This window comes from Calonectris borealis, chromosome 5, assembly GCF_964195595.1.
Source record: "Calonectris borealis chromosome 5, bCalBor7.hap1.2, whole genome shotgun sequence".
NCBI classification, from domain to species: domain Eukaryota; kingdom Metazoa; phylum Chordata; class Aves; order Procellariiformes; family Procellariidae; genus Calonectris; species Calonectris borealis.
Window position 1 is genome coordinate 3,374,743 of NC_134316.1, and position 19,626 is coordinate 3,394,368.

General features: G+C 41.2%; 1 protein-coding gene across 7 annotated transcripts in view; it reads right to left on the bottom strand.

Annotated features, from left to right (window-relative positions):
- SOS2 (SOS Ras/Rho guanine nucleotide exchange factor 2) overlaps positions 1-19,626 on the bottom strand; it is a 55,947-nt gene that overhangs the window by 27,474 nt on the left and 8,847 nt on the right. For 3 of the 7 annotated variants that reach the window (XM_075150700.1, XM_075150699.1, XM_075150698.1), the window contains exons 2-8: positions 15,130-15,255; positions 11,910-12,041; positions 9,947-10,111; positions 9,029-9,232; positions 6,761-6,904; positions 2,280-2,390; positions 89-187 (exon numbers count right to left, since the gene is read on the bottom strand). In XM_075150700.1, coding sequence (XP_075006801.1) covers positions 89-187; positions 2,280-2,390; positions 6,761-6,904; positions 9,029-9,232; positions 9,947-10,111; positions 11,910-12,041; positions 15,130-15,255 — 981 coding nt within the window. Of the gene's footprint in view, positions 1-88; positions 188-2,279; positions 2,391-6,760; positions 6,905-9,028; positions 9,233-9,946; positions 10,112-11,326; positions 11,445-11,796; positions 12,042-15,129; positions 15,256-19,626 lie in introns of those variants that run through there. The other 4 variants (XM_075150705.1, XM_075150702.1, XM_075150703.1 and 1 more) reach the window with 4 other exon arrangements.

The following is a 19,626-nucleotide window of genomic DNA, read 5'->3' on the forward strand; positions in this document are numbered from 1 at the left end:
AAGTAAAAACTAATCACCTATTTAAAAGCTCAGATTCTCCACATTAAGAAATGTTTTTAGCAGGAAACAAGAGTGTGGCTTCAATTACCTGTAGTAACTCGAAGTAGTGCAAACAATGATAGACTGGGATAAGCATGAGTCGTGGGAGGACGTATCGTACAGCTTCTTTAAACCCTTCAGCAGTAGACTGAAAAGGAAAAATAAACAGGATCACTTACACTGAAATCCTCAAAATGGGGCTGGACAAGGCCCTGAAGTTAGCACTGCTTTGAGCAAGATGGTTGCGCTAGACATCCAGGGTGTCCCTTCCAATCTACATTACTCTATGCTCACATCTACTAGTAACGAAGACAATAAAGTATGCAAAACCGTTTTTGTCTAATGAGACTCTTTAGAAGATTCAGAGACACATAAACGCTCTGACATCAAGCAAATGGAACCTGTAAACACCCTCTTCCAGGCACTGCAAGCACCCTTTTCCATCAACAGCTTTGGCTGGATTTTGATCATACTCACTAGTGAACCATAGCTCTGAAAACACCCTTAACCCCCACAACAAACGCTGGCACAATCTGCCTCCATAAAATCAGTTGGATGGTCGGTATTTTTGCCAGAAGTAGCAAATCAAATATAAGAAGCTAGAGGACCAAGTTACAAGTCATTTTACAAGCAATCCCTAGCACCTTTGTGTTTCAGCACTGTCTGCAGAACTCAATTAACAGCATTAGTTCAAGGTGACAACACCTAAAAATAATGCACTATGGCTAAGCGGCACACCTTGTTCCCCAGTCAACAGCCACATTCCAGAATGCAGAAAACGCTTGAATATATTTGGGAAAAAAGGCCATACCCATTTCCAAAATAACATGTTTTACCCTGGGCCACAGTTTGCTGCAGAATTTAAAGAAAACACTGGGATGTTAAAGACCAGCCAGGACTCCCATATAATCTAATAAACTTGTCACCAACTTCCCTCTAATGTCCACTCCTCCCACTTATGTACGCTGTGCTTCAATTTACATCCAATACACCACAGAAGTATGAAGGTCTCATCAAGTACTGAAGAAATTAGTATTAGTATCTCCTCTCCCTCAGAAACTGACTCACAAGTTTATGACTTAGAAAATGAGTAAGAAATCTTTTCCCATTTCCAGCAGTTAATTAACACAATAATTCAGGTTGTTAAGACCAGGAGAGATTTTCCAAAGGATGGTGAAAACCCTGCCATCTTCCATGTCACTAGAACTATTTAACAGAAACTGAATTACCTGATCTCCTTTTTGGAAATGACCTCTCCCCCCCGTTTAAGACTTCTGGCTGCATCTCTCTGCAGTTGTCAGAGACAGCTCACATACGTCCATGGCCCAGAGTTTGGACCTCCGCCTCACTCCACAGCTTGGAGAAGAAGTGTGAAGGAACCCCTAGGAAAGCCCAAACCTTTCTATGGTGATGAGAGTCAGAAAGGAGGCCAGATTCACTGTCAAATGACCCTATTACCAATTTAATCTGGAACAGGGCTTTGAGCTTTAAGTTTGCTAGGGAGGTGGGCAAAGGGCCTTACTTCATTCACCAAGTAATATTTAAGAGCGAGAGGATCCAGCTTACCAAGCGCTTAGAGCTGAAGAGGAAACACTCCCCCTGAAGGAATGGCTCGGAGGGATCTCAGCCTGCAGAGACGTGGGCCCCAGTGAACTATACAAACTAAGCTCTACTGTAATGGGTTTAGCTGGAGCACCATGGACCAAACACTTGCTCAGCAGCTTCTCTAAGTGCATTTCTGAACACAAGCTCAGACTTCTGAACAGTAGTGTCTAATAGATCTGCCATGTTGGCAGAAGGAAGTAATAAAAAATTTAAAAAAATCACAGATGATCTTGTTGGATAGTCCTATTGAAGAAGTGATTCAAGAAAAACTGCCAGTCCCAGCCTCAATGCCAAACAAGGGGGCCTGGGGTATGCAAGGAAGAAAGTGAAAATATCGTGCCTGGATGCCTGCCTTTGGCATTAAAAGGCAAAACAGAAATAGAAGTGGCAGGTATGAGAGGTCACCCTCTATTCTTATGCAAGAGAGTCTGATGTGAGGACTGCAAGAGACTCATGGATGGGCCACATCAGTGTCCAGTTTTTACAAGAATAGGTGGAGTCCAAATACCTTATACTTAAGAAAGGTCAGAATCTACAGCATTCCTTCCTCAGCAGAAAGTAGAGAGTTACTGACAAAATCCAAACCTTTGAAACATGAGAACTAAAGCAAGTCAGTATTTCTCATTTGCACTCACCTGAAAGTGCAGAGCAACAGCAGGTTTTGCCATTAAGTTATTAAAATGCTCATGAAATTGTGGAGAGAGAATATCCTGGGACAAGGTTTCATATGGATCAAAGGCTTGCTCCTAAATAAAAACAGAGAATTATATACATACATGAAGGATGCAAGATATTTCTGTCCCAGCTGGTACAATTAATTCCTTTAATAAGCTGATGCACAAGTGGAACTTTTCAAGAAAAGATCAATTTTGCAAAACAAATATTCAGTAAACCACAAACCTTTTTCACTCCCAAATTTTAAATGCACACAACATTTTCTCAGCATTCCTCAATCTCACCATACTTATCACTAACACAAACTTTGTTTTACTGAAGCAGTGGGAACCAAGAAAAGTTCTTGCTTTCAGTCCATCCACATTTCACATAGAAGGGCAATTTACCTCCTCTCTGTCAATAAAGAATGACACTTCGGAAAGAAGTGCAAGCAAAGATGAACTTTGGAGACTGTCACAAGGAGGCATTGTTGTACCACCACCATTTCAGGGTACATCACATAAGAATGAAAGTCACTGGACTTCTGTACGCTTTTCTGGCCATGCTGTAAGGCTGGGAAAAGATCTCACTCTGGGACAAAGTCTGAAAAGAGTCTCAGAGGAAAGCCCTCTAATGACTCCAAGGGTTTCAGGTGCAACAATTATGACTCCGGATGGAGTAGCTGGCTGCGATTCTGTAATATCAACTACAGCAGGATGGGATGAAAAACCTGACTGTACATGAATCTCTGCAGGAATAATTTATGACTGCTCATAGATCACCTGCTCCAAAGCCTGTCAGGCTGTTCTCCAGTCTCTGCAGATTCATTGGGCTGAATCACTCATGAATCACCGGGTTATCCGGTGCTGATGGCACGATGCCCAGAATAAGCACATACCTCTTTTCACCTTAATGCAGAAGTGCTTGTCAGAATACAGGCTGCAGAATTTGGGAGTACCGAACACCACAAAGGCTCATTTGAACATTCAGGTAAAGCCTCAAGCCTTCCATTTGCAGAGGGTCCAGGGGATTTCCTACCTTTCTCAAGGGGCTGCAATTAAACTCTTTGTGGGGAGCAGAGGCACAGAATGCACTCTCTTTTCACACGCAAATTGTAATCATCACTCTCAACTCTCCTCATCAAGTTCTAATCATCGCTGTCCATTCGCATTAGATTGTATCTGGGAGGGGGGATGAAAGGGGGGGAAGGTTTGGCACTTCAGCAGCAGCAGCTGAAGAGAAATGATTAGGGACTCTCTAACTGAACAGGCTGGTTTTCTTAAGCAGAATCTGAATCCAGTTTACAGCCTGGGGGTTTTTTTTGTTTACTACATGCCTGCCCACTACCTGCAAGCATACAATACAGGGGGGTTTATTTTACAACATCCAAGTTACAGACAGGGGACAATAACACTGCATATACAGTTTCTCTTTGCCATACTAGCCAAGAAAAAATGAACATACACCTCTGCAGCAGCAGTAAGTCAGCCATGGGGTGTGGGTTCAGCTGCATCCAGAGGCAGTAAGCAGGGATGGACAGATGGCTGCAGCGGCTCCACCGGCTCCGTCCTGCGCACCCCAGACACAAGCAGAGAGCAGGGCTGGAACTACTACTCAAAATATAATCTTGCATGCAAATCTACTGGCGGAGCCAGACCAACACATCTTTATTCTGTGCTGTCTTTTGAAACTTTTTACTGCATTTTAGAAGTGTCTTCCGTTTCTTCCACTCAGACTTTAATCAGTATTTCGAGTTTTTGGGTTTGTTTTTTGTACACAAGATTGAAACAAACTGCATTAGCTGTCTTCCCCAAGATGGTAATTTAAAAAAAAAAAAGTTTTTACACTTGCAATATTGGAAAAGTTACTGAAATATGGAGACGTTAACTTGATGCCCATATAAGTTATCTTAATGCAGCATACAGTTCTGGATTGGCGTTTGTACGTTTCAGCCCCTTTTGCTATAGAACACTGGTTTCCACCTTTTTTGCTTTGTGGATATCTAAAACTTCTTCTATGGAAACGCAAATACCAGCATAACAAATTTAACAATCTGCTGATAAGAACCTCACTTTACTAGCTGCCTTCTGAAGACCACTTCAAACTAGGCACAAAGACACCCTGCCCTCCGTTCTGAGGTTCTCCTGCCGCTAGCTGAACATCACTAAAGAGATTATCTAAGGCAATCATTAAAACACATTGTAGTCGTTAGAATTGTAGAAGTTACCACCAACTAAAATTTTTTTACCAGCATATTAACAAATATCCATCTCCCACGCATACGTGTCAGGCATCAAGTTTTTTTCATTTCCTCCACACCAGGAAAAACTGTTTTATGTTCCCCATACTTCCTCATCTCAGAAACACCACAATATTTATGTTTAAACCTTCCAGAGAACTGATGCAGAAAAACAGACAAAACAGGAAGATTCCAGCTTGCAAGGGTTGTTTGTTTTTAATTATCCTTCCAAATAAGTTGAAGGACCTTTATAATGGAAACACTAAGCGAACAAGCCTGGCAGTATGATAGGCAGAGCAAATAAACACTTCACTTTCATATCTCTCTTTAATGATCCCTTTTACAAATACTCACAGAAAGATGATCTCAACATGTGAGATGATCAAATAAACAGCCTAGTTATTAAATAGGTCTTGCTCCATATTAACTGAATTATTAAATTCAAACTTACTCCCTGCATAAAAAGAAGGCTTGAAGAACAGTCTGTTCTTCATCTCTTAAGTTTTTCAGTTAATGAAAATCAAGTGATATTTTTACTCATTGAAAAGCATTTGTTTCCCTTAAAGCACAGGATGCCCAAGAGTAGCTTTTGCAATAAACTGAGGTATGTACGTTTTCCAGGATAGTGCTGTACTATTTCAAATTTCAAGTCTTTACTTCAATTTTAATAGAATAGCCACTTACTTTAATTCCTTGTTCAAATGCCTCTCCTTATCATTATATAAGCAATTATGCTTTACCATCTTAAAAGCTAAGACCTAGTCAACTGGACTTCCCTACTGATATGTAGGAATACATATTGAAGTAACGCCAGCAAAACTTTATCTTTATGGTACGTTCGTAAATGAGTGGCACATGGGCTGAAGGACCCCTGTTCTTCACACCCACAAAAATGTAACTGTTTTCCTAACGGTACTGGTGTGTTCATGCAGTCCTCAGATTTTAAAAACTAAATATACATAAAAATGAAATGGAAGTATTATTGGTTGTCATTTTCTTTATAAACATCGTAATTTTAAGATAAAAAGCATAAACTTCACATTCACCATGTGGTTCATCTCAGATATTTTCTCTCTCCCTCAGGCCAGAACATCTCATTTGACTCCTCTGTGATACAGTCCACATGGTTTACATGATTACCCTTACGTTTTGGTTCAGAAAACTGGGCTCAATACACCGCTCAAGAAAAAGCAGACTCAATTTAAACGTGTCCAAAGATACCAAAAACTCCACACCCACCTTGGTAACTTGTTCCAAGAGTTAGCTCCCCTGACAATTAAAAAGGTGTGGTGTATTTCTAAGCTGGACTGTCCTCTTGCCTTTCAGATACTGCTTTTTTGCAGTGCGTCCTCTCTGCTGAATTCCGGAGTCATTTTGTACTCTATTTTCAGGCCATGAAGGTACCTATATACCTATTCCATTTTGACTAAACTGAGCTCTATCTCACTGTAAAGCACTTTCTCAAAAACTTTCCTTTTGTGACTCTCTTCTGTAGTCCTTGCAGTATTTCAATGCCCATTTAAAAAAAAAACAAAATAACTTATAATGTTTCAGTATGAGCCACACCAAATCCATGTGCAGCATCTTCCCTTATTCCTACTCTTTAATATCTATTTTATAGGTCAATGGGTATCAATAGCACTTTTCCTACAATACTGAACAGTGAGCTTCTGTTCAGTTGCACGTCTGTTTTGACACTTCATCCCTTCCCAGAGTTACTGCTTTGCAGAGACATTTCCCATTCCAGACACATACAATGCATCTGCCTGAGTTAAGAACACATTTTGTTTGAGTTAGCTCACTGTCCAGAGTAATGCAAGTCACTCATCTTGCAGATCTACGTCCAACAGCTACGATTTTTGGGTAGCCCTGCGCCTGACACCAATGCCTACAAAAATCGAAGCACCACCTTCTTTCGGTAAGCAATCCCAGGTAATTACTTTTCAAATCCACATCCTTACAGGATCGTAGCAATTAATCCCCACTTTGAAATAAGATTTTAGTTTTGTGCTTACCTGCTTGATACCGTTTCTGTGACAGTTAGAAAACACACTTGAGCTTACCTACTAAAGAACAAGTAGGTAGGATCTCTGTTCAGAGCTTATTAAAAGGACTTTTTACAGCTGCAAATTTATTGGAGATATCAGACTCATGACCAAGAGTTTACTAAGAAAATAAAACAATCAGTGATTTTAAAAAACAAAACCCAACAAAACACTGTACCTCTGCAAGATCCTCAAAGCAGCTGCCAGCCAGCGGATGAGGACTACTTTCATCAGTCATTTCAACAGTATCCTCAATCAATCCTAAAAGCTTCACTGTCAACTCATGAATATCTGAAATGTTGCTAAATATCACATCGATATCCTGCAAACATAAAAGGTATCTTAGTAGTGTTTAGAATAATTTATTTTGCTTATGTAAATATCGGAGAACTTTTCGTGAAGTTTGAACCAAGAGGTAAATGGAGAGGAGCCAACAAAAAGCTAGGAAGACAGTTAAATTACGTGGTTTTCCCAGCTCTGCGGGCTTGTCTGGGCACATCCAGCCTTGCACAATTCTCACCCCAGTGAAAGAAAGCACACCATCCCTCCAGGCCGGAGCAGCGGCAGTCCCGGTACAGGCTGTTCAGTGCTTTGGACAGAAACGCCTGTGTGCTGGTTTTGGCTGGGATAGAGTTAATTTTCTTCACAGACGCTAGTATGGGGCTATGTTTCGGATTTGTGCTGAAAACAGTGTTGATAACACAGGGATGTTTTCGTTCCTGCTGAGCAGCGCTGACACAGAGTGGAGGCCTTTTCTGCTCCCCACGCCACCCCACCAGCGAGGAGGCTGGGGTGCACAAGGAGTTGGGAGGGGACACGGCTGGGACAGCTGACCCCAACTGACCCAAGGGATATCCCATACCATATGGCGTCATGCTCAGTGTATAGACCTGGGGGAAGAAGGAAGGGGGGACGTTTGGAGCGATGGCGTTTGTCTTCCCAAGTCACCGTTACGCGTGATGGAGCCCTGCTGTCCTGGAGATGGCTGAACACCTGCCTGCCGATGGGAAGCAGGGAATGAATTCCTTGTTGTGCTTTGCTTGCGCGTGCAGCTTTTCCTTTCCCTATTAGACTGTCTTCATCTCAACCCACAAGTTTTATCACTTTTGCTCTTCGGATTCTCTCCCCCATCCCACCGGGGGGGAGTGAGCGAGCGGCTGGGTGGGGCTGAGCTGCCGGCTGGGGTTAAACCTCGACAGCCCGGCCCTGTCAGCCACAATTCACAGCTGTTATTTTCCCCTCTGCTGATCTTGTCTCAGAACACAACAGGAAGGAGGCAATTCAAAGCAGCCCCAAGGTCAGATCCTCTAAACCACAGGTAAAACTAAAGCAGCTACTTGGCTACTTTAGCAGAATACTACCTGGGTACAGAGGAGGAATCGGCAGCTTCCTTTTCCACATTCTACTTTCAGATTTTTCAAATCCACATGCTGCAAAGACACCCAACTAGGCAGCCCCTTCCAGTGACCTGCATTCTTCTTCTGACCCCTCTGAAACACACTTCTCGGAAGCCTTCTCTGCCCCAACCTAACACTGCAGAGCTTGCTTGACCTCCTGCCAGCGCCAAGACCATGGCAATCTCTTCGTGGGAACAAGCAATCTCGAAATTTCTCATACCCATTCCCATATAACAAAAGAATACTCCTCAGCTCCAAAATATCGCTCCCTTCTCCTCCCATCATCTTTGTTTGAATTCTGTCCCCACATTTGCACAATTCTCCAATATCCTATCAGCTGCTGAGGAACCTCCACACCCAGCTGTAATGGCAACGTCTCCTGCTGCCTCTCTTTTTAACCTGCTGGTATCACCTACAAATCCCAGTTCAGGTTCTGCTGGCCTGGTCCCCTTCTCCTTCCTCCCACAGGAAGGATTCACTAATCTCTCATTATTACTCTTCTCTTACAAGAGCTGTGCTTCCTTTTTAGACTCCAGCATCCTGAAAACAGAATTTGCCACACGTACAATTTCAATTAAATATTTCTATCATTTATCAAATAGAGATTCCCTTCACAGTCAGTCACACACTAGAGAATCCAGAGCCGAGGGTTGTTTTTCCTGTAGTTTCTGCAGTAGGGGTGCCCTGGGGTAGACTTCAAATGTCAATTCGAGCATTCATCTGCATTCACTGTACATGCAGGTAGATAACTGTTAATTTTTGTGTTAAGCAAAAGTGTAACTATTACCTACATGACCACAGGACTCCAGCTATTGCTGGCATCCGACAGGGAATCGTGTCCATTAAGCTTCACTCTGAGACCGGCACTCTTCATACTATTAATGGCAATTCCTCCATTTTGTTTCATATACAGTCAACACTCATTATGCACTGACATACAATAAATCAAATTTAATTTTACCTCCAATGCAGTGAATGTAATATTGATATGTTATGGCTGCTAATGGAGCAACTAGCATTACACATCAATAACCTATTAAAGGACTTACATTAGGTGTGAACAATTTTCTGTTTGATAGGAAAGCTTCCCGAAATACTTTTATTATCAGATTCAACTCCCGCAGATATTGCCTTTCTTCTGCAATTTCGTTTCTCACTAGGTCATAGTAGTTGAGTTCCCCAGAAGAAGAGGGCTCGTCTTCACAGAGAGAAACCAAACCAATGTCATCCTGATCAAACATATCCATCAAAACCTAGCAAAGAAATTTAAAAAATTACATGCAAGCCTGATTTTTACACTTGGCTCAAGCTCAGCTATTTCAATGCGTTCAGAGAAATCCTTTGAGTTTTTAATACAATAGTTTCTGTGATCACTTTCACAAGGGAGTAATATTTAAACTTTGGCAGCAGAAGGCTGGATGAGATGCCAAGCCTTTTTCCCCTTTATAAGTTAGTACGACCTAGAAAACAAGTTACAATTCATGCAGAACCAACTTCGAAAACAAGGCATCTTGCATAAGCCTTTGACAAAACTCTCCTGATAAAAATAAAATTAAACAAAAATGTTTCTCATTTTTATGGGGATGAAAACTAAATGTCTTTTCTGTATTATAAAGAAGGAAAGAGCTGTCATGACAAAGCGACATCAAGAGGACAGTAACACAGCTGAGAAATAAACGACAACATAGTTTTCTGTCCTTACATTGTTTTGTAAGTACTACTACTGTTCCAGAACTTAACAGGCTTAACTTAAACTTAAGTCTTTACTGTGACAGGTCTGACATGAATAAGGAGAGAAGCTTCTGCATTTGAATAAGACCAGCCTCTCCCTCCTATCCTACTTTGGATATATCGTCTAAAAAAAAAAACAAACAAACAAAAACCAAACCAAAACAAAAAAACCCCACACACTTCTAGCATCTACCTTTGTATCTGTCCAGAAGACTATTTTAATCCCAACTCCTTACCTTATCAGCACACATTGATACTTTAATGTCCTGCTGGGAGATCTCAAAGTGTCGTATATTGAAAACATAGTTTCCAGCCAGCTTTAAAATGTCAGCTGAGATGTATTCTAAGACAGCCACAATATACAGAGAAACATGGTAATCTACTTTATAACCTAGGACCTCCTGCAAATTGAAAACAAGAGAAAAAAAATGCTATTTATTCCAGAAATTCATTCAGAATGACAACTAATACACTGAGTTTTCTACTGAAATTGATCTTGTCTGTGTTGATAATTTACAGTAATGTAACAGGCAGGGCAAAGGATATCAAATGGAAATTTGATCAGCCGCCTCAAAGGAAATCCTTGCAAATACTTACTTGTGCTATTTTGCCATATACTGACAGATGAAAAACTACAGAACTTTCAATAATCCTTCCTCTAAAAATCACAGTCCTATAAATAGGGTTCCTCCAACAAAGGGACTTCACTGGAACCACTCTTGTACTTAAATTTTAGTCTGTATCTGTGCTTACTGCAGGACTCTGGCCCTAATCTGAACTCTTCAGAAAAGAGCATGCTTCGTTTTGAATTGTTCTTGACGGAAACAGTTGTCTTTCATGAAACTACAGACTCCATGTTCAACCTGTTATGTACTGCGACCCATTTTAGTCCATCCTTTACATTTGGCTGAACAACTAAGCTATCTGCATTCTTGCATCACATAAAGTAATTAAACTTTAATAATTAAAGTCTGAACGTTGCACATTCTTCTTGGGATACGTGCTCCATGTTCTGCAGAGCATGCACTACATGGCTTCTGATTTGTGACAGGACCATCAAGAATAAACCCAGGTAAGTTCATGCATTTGAATAAGGTAGTCTTGTTCTTATCATATTTTGATGCATCTTCTAAAAATCAGATTCTGTGCCTATGTCCGTACACTTCTAAACCAGACTTCATAAAAGCAAGCCAGTGTTGTCTAGGAAGATCTTATTTAGTGCTGTTTTCTTTCCTATCATCTCTTCCCCTCTCATTAACTGTCACAAACTGAGACATTGTATATAAGAACACAGTGACTACACCTGAAAAAGTGCTTTAATTTCTGCTTATGCTTGAATGCAGCTGGAAACTCTGGTGCAACAATGCCACCACTAGAGAAAAGCATTTTTTAAGCTACGAACAAAAAGCAAAATCAATAGAAAAGAGAAATACCAAAAAAGAGAAGTGTTTGAATCAGCCTGAATCTAAATATACTGATTTAAAAGTGATTAAACACTGATCTGAAAATCAGAGTACTGTTTTATCACTAAAAAAACACAACTCTACAGGGGCACGGTATGAATACATGCTTACTGTGTGACACTAAAACCTGACTGTAAGCAAGGAGCTCTATACCTGTTATAAGTAACATGACATCTAAGAACAGAGATGGCCAGTCTCCTCCTGAAAACCCACCAACAATAAAGTTTGTATTTGGTCTTTTGTTACACCTTTGCAGATCTATTGATTTTAAAACCAAGGCATCAGTGACATTCAACAGTAACTGAAAGGACATTGATACACATCTTAGTTGAGAGTATACAAGGAACAGGATCTACTTGTTCTCTCTTCTATTTTGGCTCCTGCAGCATTTTGAAACAAATAAAGGCATCAAAACAGTGCTACTGAAGTAGGTAAGGTATTTGAGTTTGTTTGAGTTTTATTTATGTTAAAAACTAACTAGTCATATTTCAAAGTAGAGTAATACATTAACACACTAATGTGTAGAACATCATGAATTTAGGTATCTACATTTATTACATACTACAATATATTCATCCTGTTCTATGGTGACTTTACTCTTTCAGCCAACATGAGAAACTTACCTAATTTCACACAAATTAAAGAAATACTTTAAAGGTTATGCTGGAGGGCAATAATACAGCTGGGGGTGTGTGGTGGGCAGAAGCAGCAGTCATCAGGTTGTTGGTTTAAGTACCTTTAATAAAGGATGTATTTTGTCCACAGGTAGCAGGAGAGGGTTTCTTCTTTTTCGTTTCTCTATAGCAGACTGCGCATCAGCAATCGCCCACTTGTCTATTGGATGAGGAAATGTCTTTTGAACGCGCTCCTGTCCAAACATAAAGGGTGCACTTAGATTAACCGCAGTAATCAAAGAGAAGTTTAAAAAAACCAAAACGGCAAATTACTTCCCCTGCAGTATAGACAATTATCCTCCTCCTCAGTGTTTGCAACACATTTTCCTAACTGTTCTCTCCTTCCTACCCAACTCAGCTTCACTCTTTTCAATAATTCCAAACAACCTCCCTTCCCTAAGCATGAAGAACTCCTTCAAACCTCCTAAAACAACTCCTGCTCTATGATCTTTCATCACAAGAGCAGCAAGAAACCTCAGCTGAGACCAGGAGCCCAAAATATAAACAACATCAGGAAGTACTAAACTGTTTACAGTCTAAATGAAAAAAACAAGTCGGTATTGTTCCTATTTCATAGAAGTCCAGAGTGTAACTTGTCCTGTACCAGATCAAGTTTATGGCAGAAATGAAAAAACAAGTGCAGGATCTTCTAACTAGGAGGAGGGCTGCGATTCATGAGAAAGGCTGCCTGTAACACTTTGGGCTCCACAAGCCCACACAGGAGCATCTTCCCCGCTGCATGGCCAGTCACAGCGGCTGCAGTTTACAGCCCCCACCTACCATGGTAAACTGTATGTAATTTCAGGTCATTTTTATATAGATTCACATTTCAACAGCTCCTATAGGAACAGGCGAGATGACCGCCGCAACAGAACAAGCTGCTTTGGGCAGCAGTCCCACACTTCAGCAGCCCCCTAAACACCTGCAAGACCCCAGTCCTGCTTTCCATGAAGTTCTCCAGGCTTCCCGCTGCCGCCCCTGTGAACTGGGGAATTAAACGCTGAAAGAACGAGTCTAAACTGAACTCCGATGACTGCTTCTTCAGTGATTTTGGAAAACACAGATTTTTTTAAAGTTAGATAGCGATCCCATAACGAACACAAAAGGCAAGTGAGCCGCGGTGCCGCGCCCAACCTCTGCTTTGGACCTGTAACCTGGGCCACAATGAGGCCTGGATGGGTGATAACCCTTAAAGGAGAGGTTTTATAGATGAGCTGAAGAATGATCCAAGAAAAATGGTGAAATCTATGTGTCCCTTTGATAAAAAGATTTTTGCACATATTCTGAAATTTAACAGGAGGCCTGAGGTCTTCTTAGAGGCAGCTTTTAAATATTTGCACATGGCCATTTAACGCTCAACTTTCTGCGTCAGCTGTCTGTGCCAGGTAAACACACGGTGACCTTTCTTCTTGGACAGCAGCCTGAAGCTCTAGGCTGGTTCACCAAAACGAACTTCCCTTGAGACTCTACCAGGAGATCGCCCGCAAAGTGGAGGTAACGTGGCATTCAGCTGTCCTTCAACTTAACAGTGCGCTTCACCAGTAACACATGTTTTTTGCACTCGGACCAGAACACTGGTTCCCAGTGTTTTGTTGGGAACAATTCGAAGGGCCTGTTCTATTTATAAAACCTTTATAATTTGAGATTTTAGACCTTGATCTTGCAAATACTTAAGTATAATATTATGCACAAATAGCTCCATTAATGCCAGGCTGTTATGTAAATATCTGCATGATAAACTTCAGAGATGACAGCTCTCATGTTTTCTCTTAACAGCTAAGAACAGCCGAGGAGCAGAGCCAAAAGCCTTCATTCGTGGATCTCAGATGCCTGCTGGCAGCGCAATCTCACCAACAACCTGTAACACAAAACTGAATTCTACTTTCCCTGCTCTGGAAGAGTCTGAATGTATTGACCTACAGAACAGTAACATTTTGGGGAACCCATTACCACTATTTAGACCTAAGTCTGGGTTTTTAAATTAAATAACTGTTATATTGCCAAGCGCAACAATGTTTTATTATTCACAGCTATAAAATGCCAGGTATATTTAAAATACAATACACAGGATTTAGTGTCTGCTGTGATATTCGTAACCACAATTCGGAGAGTTGTCAGTTATCCCAGAAGGCTGTCTGTATTGTGTGCAGTTTTGCACACAGTAATTTGTGGAGCATACCCAATGAAAATTATTAATTCATATGTACACGGGGTAATTTTACCATCTCATGACTCAGAAGCAGAAAGCTATGGAGTTGGTGTGTAGAATAATCAGTGCTATCTCAAACTGTCCTGTGCGCTGGAGGGTTTGATCAGCTGGGAACTGGAGAAAGAACATGGTATTTCTCAGCTCCACATCTAAAGTTCAAATCCAGACTCAAGGTAGTAACAATTCTGAGAGCTATTAAGGGACTATTAAGTTTTGCTTTTATTTAGTCAAACTGTAATCTTTATGCATCAGTATTACAAAATACATTAATCATAAACCAAAATTAATAATTAATGAATTAACTTGATGTTGAATAAAGGGCGATTGCTGCATCTAATAAGAATCTAAAACCCCTCAGGCCAATTTTTTGTAAAAATATATATATATTCTTTATCTCCATGACACACATATAGAATATTAGACGAGGACTTCATTTTGTTTTAGGCTGAAAATCCTAGACATATAGATTGATGTCAAATTAATACTCTACAAAGCTATAATGGGCCTCAGCTACATGAAAGCACTTTCTCCCTCTAGACTGTATACTGAAGCGCACTCCATTAAAGCCCTCATTTTGCAACTGATGACACAAAAGCAGACAGCTGCAGTAATACAAGAGCCTCAGTGAGTTCAATAAAGTTCCAGGAACACACAACTCTATTCCCTCAGCTGCACAATCCAGGCCTCACAACAGTAACCTTTCATTCCAATATTTACTTTTCTTCTGTATATTTATGTCAAAGAGTAGGAAAATTTGCAACGTCCTTACATTCTTAAGTCCGAGGTGCATTTGAGCTGCAGAAAATCCTTCAAAGTATTCTGCATTTATAAAAATAATGCTGTAAGAAAATTCCCACCATCTCTATTCTGAAGCCCTGTATAGGAAAACAAGTTTCCAATTAAGCTTGCTTTGTGAAATCTGAATGCTATATAATCTTTTAGAAAAGCAGTATTAACAAGCTCTGCTCTTTGGATTCACCTTGCTTTAACTTCAACCTGCACTGCTCAAAATATCTTCGGTCCTCTTAGTGATTCTGCAAGCAAGCACTTAGTTTTCCGGTATCTAGTCTTACCTCTACGTCTTGGACAGTCCGTGGCTGAGCAATGCATAGTTTGTTTAGCAGCTGAAGTATCAACTCTTCAATGTAATAGAGGGAATCTTCTTTTGCTGAAAGGTTTGGATGAACCTGTTGCTGAACCTGTCCAAAAGAATTAAAAGAATTAGTTTTTTTTCCCATTTAAAACTGTACAGAAGGACAAATCGGAAAAAAGCAGAGTACCTCTGTACCGCAGTGCTGCAAATTTGCATGCTTCCAGTAATTTCCCACAAGTTTTCCCATGTAGTTAAGATGGCAAGTCCTACTCCTGCAAAGTTGGTGCCTCTATTCAATTAAAAACTAAGTGTTTAGCCTTTATGGTGGGGAAGAAATTTCAAGCCAAGGCAGATTTCTGCCCACAATGCAGTGAAAACAATCACTGTGTGTAATTCTGCAGGTATTCATCCACAGAATGAGTAACATACAGTTATGTTACTAACCCTACTAATGAGTACTGGGTGACTGTGAACAGAGGAGGAACATGGACCCACCAGAGGAAAAGACTTAATAAGCAAGGACACCAGGATAAGAGAACTAACCAGTCTGGCAGGGAACTGAATTAATGCACTGTTAAGAACTGTGGCAATAAAAAGCCACAGCCATGACACTGGAGGAGGGCTGGAACAACTCTTTGAGATGCCTCAGAACCAGAAAACTAACTTGAACATGAAACGCTGTCTGAGGCATGAGAGACAGATATGAAATACTTCCAACAGAGAGGGAGACCTAAGGAAAAGCATGAGTCAAAATACAAGTGTCAAGACTAGGAAATGCGCTGTGAGAAAAGCTGACTTCCACCTCCCTCTAACGCAAGGCAGGATAATGCCTTTTATCTCACTTCACCCAGATTAATCACTGCTTTCATTTCCAAGGCTAAGCTAGACCAGACAACCTGAAACAGGCAACCTCAGCATGTGCCCACACAAGCTAAAGGGCCACAACTAACTCACCCTGGTCCAACATAGCTGTTTTCCTACTAAAAATCCCCCCAAACCAAACAACAACCCCACCTTAAAAATAAAGCACACTCAAGAGTTACTCTATATACTCAGTTTTCCCTGGCAGCCTCTCAATCAGGAAAGCGCTAACTAGATCTTAAACTATAGCCAAAAGATTCGTAAGTAATACAATCCAGGGAAATTCCCTACTCTCCCCATACAAATTACACGTTAATCACCTCAAAAAAGTAATCTTGCATACTTACACTGGCATTCTGTACGTGGTTTCAAACACACAACAAACGCATAGGTAGTTTCTCGGGGAAAGCCAGTAACATCTTTGGGTCAATTCCGATCCTCTGAAACACAGGCGCTCCTCCCTCCAAAGACAATGGGCGAGTCCACAAACACTGGGGGGCTTTGAGGGTTTCCTCCAAATTAAGTAACTAATAATTTCATAGCAATACCTTGGGGGCACTCAATTTGCGGCCCTGAAGGCTTTTGTAAGTCGTGCAAAAACAAGACCAAGAAGGAAGTAAGGTGTCTGGCCGGCTTCCTTCCCTGCCGGCCGCAGAGGAAGGTGGGCAGAGCTGCCCAGGAGCCAGAGCCACCGCAAGGAACCACTGGCTGCTCCACCTCCTGCCGTGCCAAGGCCTGAAAGAACTGGGGGAACAGGACTGCGCTTTGCCCCCACGCCTACACACGAGAAGAGAGGAAGAGCCAGGACGACCAACAGGTAGGGAGAAAAAGTGAAGATCCACGGAGGGGACCAGTAGAAGGGGCTGCTGCCGTGCACCTTCAGCATCCCAGAAGCAGAGATGATGACTTGGATGGAAAGTCTACCAACGCACTGCTCAAAGACGGGGGAGCACAGACAGGGACGACACGTACCAACGACGGGAACTGGAATGTCTCAGGGCAGCGGGAAGGGGGACGCACACCGAAAATGTGAAAACATACACTGGTGCTGATTGTATTGGAGTTGATAATCAAGGTATTACACAGCGGTGGTGAAGAGACTGCCAATCATGGGGGCTCCTATGCGGCACCCACCCAGGACAGATGCCCTCCCAGGCAACAATGTGCATTTCTAGTGCTTAATTCTGCACTGGCATCCTTCCTCGAAAAGCACAGGTGAAGAAACATGTTAATAAGGCAGTTGTACACTGAGAGAGAAGGGAATACACATTCTGCTTCTAATCCAGCTGTCCAGTTTTGTTACAGGGTTTTTGTACAGCCCTGTATCATTTAGTTTTCTGCACCTCAAACCTGAGTATCTCTGCTTCTTGTAACTGTTGCACAGCTGACGTGTACCAGGTACAACTGAAAGAAACAAACAAAAAAAAAACCCTCAAGAAAATCAAAACCACTCCTTGAAAACATTTACTGAAGACTGCAGGCTTTCAACAACAGTCAGTGCATTTCATATTCTTCCTGAACGTGAGAGTTTAATTCACAAAACAATGGAAAACCAGGAAGAGTCGAGTTAAGGTCCCGCCACGTCTCTCTTATACGAGCACTACTACAGCAAATGCATTAGCTAGCTAACTAGGAAATAAGATGAAATGATACTTCCCCCACAGTGAACCCTTAATGATGCTCCACAGAAATGACAAGAACAAGAGCTGTAAGAAGGTGAGAAAGGGAAGCTGTGCTCCCCTTAAGAGAAGAGGGGGAACTCCCACTTGCTGGATCAGATCGCAGCCATTCTCCTCCTCTCACGAGCGTCACTCATTTTAAAAACAGATATCACTGCCACAAAGAAAATTATTTCACTCGTAACTAACTTCAGTTCACAGGTCTGAACAGCTCATGCTTTCCTCAGCTTTCTCAAGAGCACGTGGACATCTAACAAGGTTGAGGACAAGCAGAGGAGCACACAGCCCTCTTCAAACACTGGCAGAGAATCTCAGCTTCACACAATGAACACAAACATAAGCACTGGAGTCAGTTTTGCTTCGAAAGGAGCGAAACCCACAATGAAGCCCAACATTTCTTGGTTGAGACCACTCTTCCCAGAGGATTTAGAAATCAGCTTCCATTCGAAATGATGCTGCCTGCAGCACCACAGAAAGGTCCCAGAGGTACTCATGCACTCCCTGGCTTTAAGAGAAGCTATTTTGACATAAGTGCTGTTACTGAGAAAAAACAATTTCATAGCAAGACACTGTTTTTCACAGCAAAACAAAAAGACAGTTATAAAAGCCGTGCACTGGCTGATCAAATTAGCTGCTGTATCAAGGAGAGAACACTTAGTCTTCACAGTATTCACCTAAACCCTGACCAAAAGGACTGGAAAAGCAAGGAGAGACTGATAAAACACTGAATGTACGGAAAAAAGCAGGAGGAATTACTGAGAACATGTTTCTTACGGAAGGTACACTCACTGATTTCAGGTTCAGACTGAAATATTTGAGCACAATTGTATTAGCTGGCATGGAATAATACACCATAGCTAACACAGGACTAAATTTTGATCTGACTTGTAACTGCTTCCTTTAAGGGTCAAAATACTTAAACCCACAACGTGTTGCACTAACCAGCAACAGCTCTGCTGCAAGAACTCTGAGCAGAAGGTATCAGAGAAACCAGATTTTTTTACCTATTTTATCTCTGAAACAACCCAAGCGGACTGCTGGAAGTCACTGAAGAGGGAGATGAAGACTAGCAGGACTAACTATTTTTACTGGGTCATTCACATAGGATTATTCCTTCATGAGCTGTTCCAAGGAATAGAAATGAAATAACAGGTCTGAGTCCCATAAGCGTGGCATTTAAACATGGCCTTAAGGCCTTTCTGGGGGACATGCTTTTATTTTAGATGGGAGTTCCTAAACTGCTCCTTCCCTTGCTCCTCTTCGTTACAGTATTAGGACTAGAAAGAAACTGATCTTAATTTTTAGAACTAATATAATGGCAAGCTTAATTTTGAACTGCATGACTGGCATGAAGTCTGAATATCAATAATATCTGGACTTGGGGAAATTCAAAAGTCCTGGGTATAAAAGCAATGGTCAAAGGGTTGTACCTGGAATAACCAAAAGCTGAGGAAAAAAATACTAGAATCAAAATTGCAAGTAACTTCTTTTTAGCCTGTACTAATGAGACAAACCAGCAATTTGGCTATCCTACCTAAATGTATTTTTACATAATACATGTATTGTGGTAGTCAAAACACATTCAGAAAGCTCCAGTTGTTCCACAGTAAGCACATGTGCAAAACAAGCGATTGTTCATAAAAAAAACCCAACAGAAAAACCCCAAACCCATGACATGCACATCGAGTCTTTAGACAGCATATACCATCACAAACATATAAATTCACATTCCTGAAAGACTAGATGACATTATCCCACTTCTTACTTATATTCAAAACAACTACATTTTCAGAAAACAGAATTCCAATATTACCTGAGATTTCAGAACAAGAAGTTTCTAATTTAAAAAATGCCACTACAAAATCTGTTAGCGTGATAATGTAACATTTCTAAGCTTACTATGCTAACAGGATAGCTTAATAAATTGCATGTTAAAT